The sequence below is a fragment of the Acyrthosiphon pisum genome, chromosome X (genome assembly GCF_005508785.2).
Source record: "Acyrthosiphon pisum isolate AL4f chromosome X, pea_aphid_22Mar2018_4r6ur, whole genome shotgun sequence".
Classification (NCBI taxonomy): Eukaryota; Metazoa; Arthropoda; class Insecta; order Hemiptera; family Aphididae; genus Acyrthosiphon; species Acyrthosiphon pisum.
The window spans coordinates 76007168-76017142 of NC_042493.1; the positions used below are offsets into that span (position 1 = coordinate 76007168).

The window sequence follows — 9975 nt, forward strand, 5'->3', positions numbered from 1 at the left end:
TAGTTTATAGTTACTATAACTTATAAGTGTAAAATGTAATATAATATTATATTACCTTTAAATATTTTTTTTAAGTATACATAACAGTATAACACATTATACATTAATGGTGTTTGATTGATAATAAAAATTAAGGCTGATCCCCCCCTGAATTTTCACCTGCGGGCGCCCTTGATACAAACTACAAACGGCAGCACTAATTTCAATCACGAATTAAAGTTATGTCTACTCGTGTCTCGTTGGTACACAGCTGCTGTGAGAGCCAAAGGCTTGTTTTTTCCCGGAAATCATAACACAATATCATAATATATTATCAGCTGACGCCTGACATCTAGTGAGCAAGTGAGCTATAGGCATCGAGTACTGACCATAAAATATTTGAACTCTTATATTCCATTGAAAGATTAAAATATTATTTTCAACACTTCTATAATAGGTACCTATAGTAGGTATATAGGAAAAGTAGTGAGTGATTATCGGTAACCGGTATTTAATCGGCCGCGATTATTAATTTTTATTTTACCCGTTTACTAAAATATAGCTATATATTATACTCAATCATCATACAGTATTACTGTATATTGGTTTTCTCAGTGGGTCTAGATAATAGTGAACGGCAATAATTACATATGATTATAATAAATAATATCATCTATATAAAAATATAATATTATAATAGTGAGCATCCAACAGGTCGATTATATTTATACGAAAAATAAAAATGGATATTAAATTATTTGTTTAACAGTATAATATCTACAAAGCTAATAGCCTTAGTTGCCAGGCTTAAGACCAATAAAAAAAAAAAAATATATATCTACTACAATCTACTTGTATACTCTAGTATATTTGTAATAAATTGCTTCGAAGCTTGATTTTTAAGTATCACGATTCTTCGGAAAATATTTTAAATCTTCGGAATCTGAAAGTAAAAAATATGTAAGTTGTCATTAAAAAAGTACACACGTAAAAATATAGACAGTGATAGAAATATTTTCAACACAACACTATAAGGTGGTCGTAAACAGTAGAATAAGCCACACACGGAATGACTATCGTGATGGTAAATTATAATAGCAACAGAACAGCGACCAATAACTTATAACTAACTTACTACTAACTTTTAACCTAACTAATGTTCTCCCAAAACCCAGGAGTCGTGTGGCGGATAGTCGACGAAAACTTTAAACGTAAAATAAATCAATAATACCTGATTTCCTATTGCATGGGAATATAGAATGGCTTTGGTGGAACCTAAAACCGTTAATTCAGTACTAGGAACCGATAAGGAAAACGCACGGTCCTCAGAATGTTATTTTGCGTATATTTATCAAGTATCAACTTATAGTGACCCTCACACGATCAATATTACTGACAGTATTTTTGATACTGACAATATTATTGATCGTGTAACGTGAGTACTGATGTACTGTCAGTATGGAAAAACGATACTGATGACTGATGAAAAATTCGGATATCGAGTCGTCAGTATTTATTTACTGATAAAGATATTGACCGTGTGTGGTGGATAATGACAGTTCATCAGTACATTTTTCGCAGCCATGGGTGACGAAAGCCGAAATACGGGTACGAGTGATTCGAGTACAGATAAACAAATATTGCGTGCTTTTATTGCTGAATATAAACAGTTGCCAGAATTATGGGATGTGCGTACACTAAAAAGGATAAAAAAAAATGCTGCTAATGAAAAACTACTTACTATTTATAAGGGTTTAAAATCTAACGCCACTGTTGACGGTGTAAAAAAAATAATAAACACCTTAAAAAGTAACTATCGAAAAGAGTTGAAGAAAATAAATGATTCAAAAAGAAGTGGAGCTGGATCAGATGATATATATGTACCATCGTCGTGGGTATTTGAGGAATTATCATTTTTGATGAATTTGGAAAAACCGGTTGAAAGCATTTCGTCGATAAGTGAAGAAACGGTTAATGATTCGGTAAGATATTTTATGTTTTGTATATAACAGTATATTTTGTATAATAATATGGTTAATAATTTAAGTAGTGCGGTTTCGTAAATCGTGTATGATAAACCTAATTTCCTAATTAAATTAAATAAAATCGTATGGTATGGTGTTTACATTTTTGTTAAATATAGCAAGTAGGGTTTCATGAAATGTATTTTATAAATATTTCATTTTCATGAAAAAAAAGATAAGATAGATTAAAAGATATTATAAAACATGATGTATATTAATTATTTATAACTTCTAACCAAATGCACTATTACGATTAGACTCTACGTCACGTCAATATTACACTTCGATTACGCTTAACCGGCAGATAAGCATATTTTTAATTTTAGTCAACGGTACTCCGCCGTACTCGGTACCAATCACAAAAGGCCGAGTAATCACGGCTTTAATAGTCTCACATCAGTGGCGTATATACAAATTATGTTCACTATATGCCAATTTTGGCAATTTATCACTATTCAAGCATATAGCACGACTACCATAGCCATAACTAAACATATTTTAGGGAGCTGGGTGGTTATAATTATGACATATTATACGATACAAATAAAATTGTGCAATTTAATTTTATAATTATGTAAAATACATTTTTTAATTCTTTTTTAAAATATATTGACAATTTCATATATATATACAACGGCCCACGAGAGTCCATATGTCAGAACGCGTCCGTCACTGCGCATCGGCACGTTACCGAATAGTGGACTCTCGTGGGCTGGAGTATATATATATTAATGTAATCTAACCGTGAATTTAACATAAGTCATCAAAGCAAGTACTAACAATTTATTATTTCCTTGTTGATTCCTCAAAAACGATTTAAATCAACCGGCTAAATTAATCATGGTGAAAAACTGTAAACAGTGTAGATTTACATGAAATAATGCTTTAATTGAACCTGCAATTTCACTATGTGCTCTGGCCTAGGGGGCCTCCCCCTTATATACGTCACTACTCACTTATAATAGATTTGAATAAATAACACTTAAATTGTGTCTGTCTCAGATCTAACACCTAAGTACATACCTACTACATACCTAATAAAAGCCAATATTTATTTAATAATAATTTAATTAATACTAATACATAACATGATACAATATAGTCATGTAGGTACATACTATATAGTAGGTAATAGTTTTTATTTTTTAAATGAGTACCTAAGCTGTAAATTGCAAAATTAAGTAGGTTAAATGTTAAATGTTCAAAATGTATGTATTTTCCTATTAACTTTTCCTATTTCTAAAATGAATTTTGTTTATAATACGCAATAGGAGATCGCCAGGATGTCACAGCTCTGATCATGACAATAGCATTTATTTTCTATAAATCAATTTACAATTACATTTAAATAGTGTTAATAATATCCAAGTTAATAGTTATATACGATAATACGATATACCCAATGGCTAATTGAAGACAATTATGAAAAATACAGCTTAAACATTACACTCACAATATACGTTCAAATATGTGAATTAAGATTCAATTAAACACAAATGCCTAAATACTGTAATACAAGAAAAATCTCATGAGAGTCCAATACTTCAATATGGACCGGAGATTCAGAGTTTAGCCCCCGAAATTTCAAACATTATTTGCGTACCTATTGCACCTATTGTCTAAAACTGTTTACGGACATTGTCAGTTTTCAATTTTTTTAGTTTTTTTTCTATAAATATCAATAAAGTTTTATCTGTTGGGCCAAAAAGTGTAAAAATTTAATACAAAGCTCTTGATATATTGTTACAATATCAGTTGAAAAATATTAAAAATACATAGGCACAATTTTTTTTTATTAGCATTTGAAGTTAAAATGTTGACAAAATTTATCAAATTTAAAATTGAATAATTATTTTGTAGTTAAAAATTTATAAAATGTTCAACTTTTATATCTAAGGATTGAAAATGTAAAACAAGATTCCACGTAAATATTTAATTCTGTTGCCAAAAATTCTAAGAAATACATAAGCACAGTTTATTTTTATAATCATTTTAAGTTCAAATTTGGATGAAATTACATATTAAAAAACCTGGAATAAATATTTTATTTATTTTGTTGTGATTGTAATGATTGTATAATATTATTTGTGGGTACTTGAAACTTCTAAAGTATCTATACTATTATATATCTATGATAGTACCACGGTTTTTTGTTGATGTATAACGCGTTACCTGATGGATATTGTGATATGATTAATTTGGAATTTATTATTAATACCTATTATAGGTCAATTTTTTTTTAATACTATAGATAAGTATACCTACCTATAATAGGTATGTCTAATACCTAGACTGACAAACCGTCTCCGCTCAGAATCGTTTTTCTTATACAGTGATATTATATCATTGAATTCAAATTTAATACTATCCATTATACAGTGACCCACTTGTAACCTAGGTACTGTACAGCAGAGTGACATCCACTTACCCACCTTTTTAATTTTGGAATACAATTTTATAAATATTTTTATATTAAATATTATAAGTAAAATTAATTTATTGTTTTCAATTTTACTGAATAAAAATTGGGCAATGGCATAATAATTTTAACACAATCGATTTTTTCAAAAATTTGGTTGGCGTAAATATTTTTTACGCAAATTTGTTTCACTTATTTTTGTTTTTCTTGACGCTTTCTAAATCTACAGGGAATTTTCAATTTTTACATCTCAAAAGTACTAATTACTAATTAGATTCACTTTTCTATAAGAAAAGATGCTGATGTCGAAAATCAGAACATTTCTACTACCCCAAGCGTGAAGTGATTGATGACAGACAGAAAAAAAAATAAACACACATCAATACATCATTGTAAATACAATACATTCATTGCTCCGCTCAGAATCAAAAAGTATGATGGCCTTACTCGGCTTACTCAAATACAATTGTCATAAGTACACATAAAAACTACATAAAACTACATGAAAACAAAAGAAAAGCTATTGATACATGTTCTAACGCAACAAACTTTATATTATCATAATGTGGCCGACATTTCAGTATTACACAATATAAATTATAATATACCGCATATGACTTATACAAATAAAATCACCCAAGCGGCTAGCGCAGGGATAAAATTCTACCTCTATAATTTTACCCCACTTTACAGAGATATATTAAAAAACTCCACTCTGTAAATTATGGTTCTTCTGGTCCGACCATTAAAATAATATGATTGGAAGCCAAAGAAATTACTGAAATGGAAAAACATGGTAATATTTTAAATTATTATAAGTTTAATTTTTTTTTGTTATTTTATTTCCTATGGTACCTAGGATGTTTGCTTAATTGCTTATAGATGAAATGAAACTTTCAGAAGCACAGCATTGTCCTATATCAGCAAACATTTACGAATCGGTGGATCTTTAATCGTGGTTTTAACACTGCCATAGTGTTTATGTGTGCCTACATAGTATATGATGTATAAATATGATATATTATAATATAGATATGGAATAACTAATTACCATAATTAAAAATATGAGTATTTTATTTACTATTTAGGTATTTATTTATATGATTATGATAGCCGATAGGTAATTACCATATACCTATCAATTGCCGTACTTACTGAAGGCGCATTATAATAGGCACAAGATTCTGGAATCTGGAATACGAACAAAAGTGATGAATGATAATATTATGATAATAAGTAATAGGTAACAAGCATGAACTAAGATATATATATATATAAATATGTATATTGTATATCTTGGTTCATGATAACAAGTAATAATTTGTCGAAAGTCGAAACTGTGAATAGCCGAGCGCTACTGTTTTCAGTTTTGATTATAGTCGTCACTACAGACCTATAAACTAGCCACTAGGTTTATACATTAGTTTATAGGTCGGCATTATGAATTAAGATATCATAATAATTGGTGTTGTAACAGCTGATTTTTTTCTCAAGTTTGCGCTTCATTTATCATAGCATTGCGCCATTGCTGCAGCTCCCATGACAAAGTATATTTTGTCATGGAAGCTCAAATGCTCCATTCCCAATATGGCTTTTATCGTGGTCACGGTTTAACGTATCTTAAACCGTGATCGTGGTTGTGCCCAGGCGGCTCGGCGGTACGTCGACGGTGGTACCACAGATTAAATTAAAGTTTAAATTATTGTGGTGGTACCAACTAACCAAACGTCACGTAGTGGGGGGGGGGGGGACTTTGAATAATTCTAGTATTTTACTATTTATTATTTACTTTTTATTCTCGTTGCTTATGATTCGAACGATTCGGTATTTCCGATTTCGGCGATTAGTCATTCATCTCCATTTTTGTTTATTGTTGTTTGTCCCTGCCCCTCTGGCTAGTGGCTACTTACGTTTGTGTCTGGTGTGTTCGTTTATTCGTTAATCGTTTCGAAATTCGATTATTGTCTGGTGTCTACTGCTCTTGTTTTTTTTGTCGGCATATTCACCACCGTCTGTTCAACAATTGTTTACGAACATCTTTCAAAAATGGCTGTAGAAAGCGGAGTAAGTATATTTACAAATTTGGGTAGCAGACGGTCGTCAGAAAAATGAATAAGAACATGTGTTTTGGCTTGTCGTAATAGAACACACGAGGACCGTTCTCCGCTGCCCTCCACACGCCAACGCGTCAATGTCTTGTGACTCTGGTGTCGCAAGCGATTGTTTTTCTCACCGTATTTTTCGTTATAAAATTAGCATTTCATGGCGTCGACTTCTATCCGGTCTATGGACATTTTTTATTGATTCCCGCGCACGTTTGTTTATTTTATAAATGCCTCGTTAAAATAATCAATATTTTAAAAACTGCAGCAGTACAATGGCGTTCCACAGAACAATAAATAGGTCCAACAAATGTTGCAGATGCAGCACATGAACTTTCAGCTGTAACTGTGCGCATACCCATTTCATTAACATTCATAAAGTATAGGTATTTGGCACAATAAGTCAACTGACTTCTGACGATAAACAGAATTTATTATTTAGTTTTTATCATAATTATCTGATTCACTTAAATCTACTATAGATTGTGTACGAAACAGTGTTTATATTGATTTACATTTCTAAAATCTATATGCAAAATAATAATATTTGATTATAAACTGTGATTTGGTACAAATTTAAATTTTGTTAGTTTTTAAACCACAATTATTACTAAAATATGTCTTATTATAGGATGGTCCTTCAGAACACATTAATCTGAAAGTATTGGGACAAGATAACGCAGTTGTTCAATTTAAAATAAAGAAGAACACACCACTTAAAAAATTAATGAATGCCTACTGTGAAAGAACTGTAAGTAGGTATAAACTATTAAAAAATATTTTATCTAACTGTAAACATTAGTAGCATTAGGTATAGTTCCAGTGACTGAATTTAGACTAAATTACCATAAAATATTTTTATTTAAAAATTATTTATAAATACCTATTTCATCGCATTGATTACATTGTGAACATTTACTCCCCGATTGTTAGCAAACAAAGTTATGAGCGTGTAGCAACTAGTCTGATTATACTTGAGGTATTAAAATTACTTGGTTGTAACTGGGTACTGCTAGTAATTACTAGCACACTAAAAATTTTTGTTAGCCATGTTTACAAAGGTACTCATACACTGCAGCGGTGGCAGTGGCACTAGAAGTAAAATTATAAGAATAACCATGTGATGTTCATAGTATTTTTGTTCTACTTTATAGATTTTCTCACTGGTGCCTCTGCCATATACCGATCTATTTACAAAAGGCTAACAAAATATAACTCTAGATTCATATTATGATTTAGATATTTATTAAATCATTGATTTTGTGTCCTCGTATTTCATCATGGAGGTAAATAAATATGGTTTTTATATTATGCTTGTATATTTTTAAGTCACATTCCATTTGTTTGATTGTATACATCTGTTTTGTCCACTTGTAAGATTCACCAAATTGGATTGATTTGCTGTAAAACGATTAAATTAAATTTGTTGTTTTTTTAGTTGTATCATACCTAGTACTTATTTCTATGTAATCTTATATTAAATCCAGAACAATTAAGTATAATAACTATAATGTAGTCTATAAACCTAACTGATGTCATTATGTCTTCTAAAATCAAAGATGTTACAAAATACTTAAATACTATAAAATTATTTATGTAATGTTTACTGTTAAGACCATATTTTCCAGTTTTGGCAATATTTTAACACTTTAGACTACTTGTAGTTTTAGAAAATATTACTAATACCAAAACTTTCTTGGTAGAATTAAATTAAAAATAAGTACTATTATTTTAAAATACAAAATTAAATGAACTATTGTTTAAAGTTATCTTTCTGAAACTTAAATTGTTAAACGACTTCTATAGCCTAAACTGATAAAAGTTCCTTGCTCTGTTCAGAATAATTATTTCTTGGTTTAAATTGAGTTGTCTGCACATCTTATTTGCTTTTAAGAGAAGTGAGTATGCCACACACACTTTTATTGTCTACAATTAACTGTTAACAAGTGTTAAACATTGTAGCAACTAACAAATTTGTGACAAATTTACATATAACAGTTCACATTAAGTTTTGTTGACTTTAATTTTAGTTGTTTGTATATATTATATATTTGTATTGAGCTATGATCATTTTTAAACTGTAATATTTAAACTTATTTAAATATCAAAGTTAAGAATAATAATATGTTAATTCACTAATATTAAAACTAAATACGTATTTTATGTGAACTGCTAAAATGTAAATTTGTCATGTCACACACTTGGGAGACAAAGAGACAAATGTGGTTATGGCATTCTTTAAAATGTATTAATACAGACAAATTTTCCTGTGTAAGACAGAAGTTAATGTTGAATTATCCTATTATTTAAAACAATAATGTAATTTTGATTTATTTGTATGGATCGAGGTATGGATAGTATTAACAGGGGTATTAAAAAAGTATATGTGCTGGTTTAACATAGGTATAATATATGTATAATTTAAATATTTTTTAATTCATTCAAAACTGTTGTGTTTTAGGGTATATCCTTCGAAACGGTGAGATTCCGGTTTGATGGTCAAGCAATCACAGTGACTGATACTCCAGCTTCATTAGAGATGGAAGAAGGTGATACACTTGAAGTCTACCAACAGCAGACAGGTGGTTGTTTCAATTACGATAACTACTTTTTTTTTTTTTAATTTTTGTCATATTTTATTAATCATCTTAGTGTTATAAACATCAAAACCATAAAATGTATATCCATTTTGTATAAAGCTAAGTGAATTTTTAAATTTTTAATAAGTAACACAAATCTATATTCAATACAATTCCATGATTGAACTAAGTACATCAACCAGATAAATATGAAATATATAGAACAGATTTCTTATAAAATTTAATGTAATAATTTTATTCGTATTATTATTCTTTTCATATTTATCTAGCTCAATAATATACTTTTGATATTGTCAATGAAGTTTTTTTATTTGTTTTTTTATTTGTTTAATTATTTTAAATAATTAATTAAAATATGTAAATGTTGTTACAGTCGAATCCGCTTAATTGGGACACATCGGGCGGTGACCTATTTGTCCCCATTACCCGAATGTCCAGATTTACTAAATAATTACACATTCAATACATTCATTTGGGACTTTCATTAATGTTCCCATTAGGAGGGGGTGAACCCTTTAAGCGGGTTCTACTGTAAATTTTTTCAACTACGTTGTTTCCATCTTACAAAAGCACAACACCAAATTTTATGTTAAGAATAATCCATTTAATTCTGTTATTTTTAATGTTAAGAGTAAATTGATCTATTAGAAAATTTTAAGGCAAGACTTCTTGAGCGCCAAATGAGTGTTTTTGGTATTTTAATTTTAAAGTAAGTTATTAGCAGGGCATGTGAGTTCATGCCCTAAAATATTCCAAAATAATTATGTGCTTATGCATTAAAAACTGGCAAAATATGCTTTCAAAAATTCAGAAATATGCATTTATTATATGCGCTAAAAATTTAAAATCAT

The 9975-nt window shown here is 29.4% G+C and overlaps 1 protein-coding gene across 4 annotated transcripts; it reads left to right on the plus strand.

Annotated features, from left to right (window-relative positions):
• The first annotated feature begins 738 nt into the window (after window positions 1-738).
• On the plus strand, window positions 739-9273 carry LOC100573396. Of its 4 annotated transcripts, XR_003839439.1 has the most exons (4): window positions 739-1961; window positions 7156-7275; window positions 7679-7810; window positions 8986-9106. XR_003839439.1 is itself a non-coding variant. In XM_029489367.1 (3 exons), exons 1-3 carry the CDS (start codon window positions 1563-1565, stop codon window positions 9018-9020), a joined length of 558 nt encoding a protein of 185 aa, XP_029345227.1. In that variant the 5' UTR covers window positions 739-1562; the 3' UTR covers window positions 9021-9145. The 4 variants fall into 4 exon arrangements, 3 of the variants coding, with proteins under 3 accessions (XP_029345227.1, XP_029345231.1, XP_016661382.1); XM_029489367.1 differs by lacking the exon at window positions 7679-7810 and having other exon boundaries at window positions 7156-7279; window positions 8986-9145; XM_029489371.1 differs by lacking the exon at window positions 7679-7810 and having other exon boundaries at window positions 7156-7283; window positions 8986-9123.
• Window positions 9274-9975: the final 702 nt, after the last annotated feature.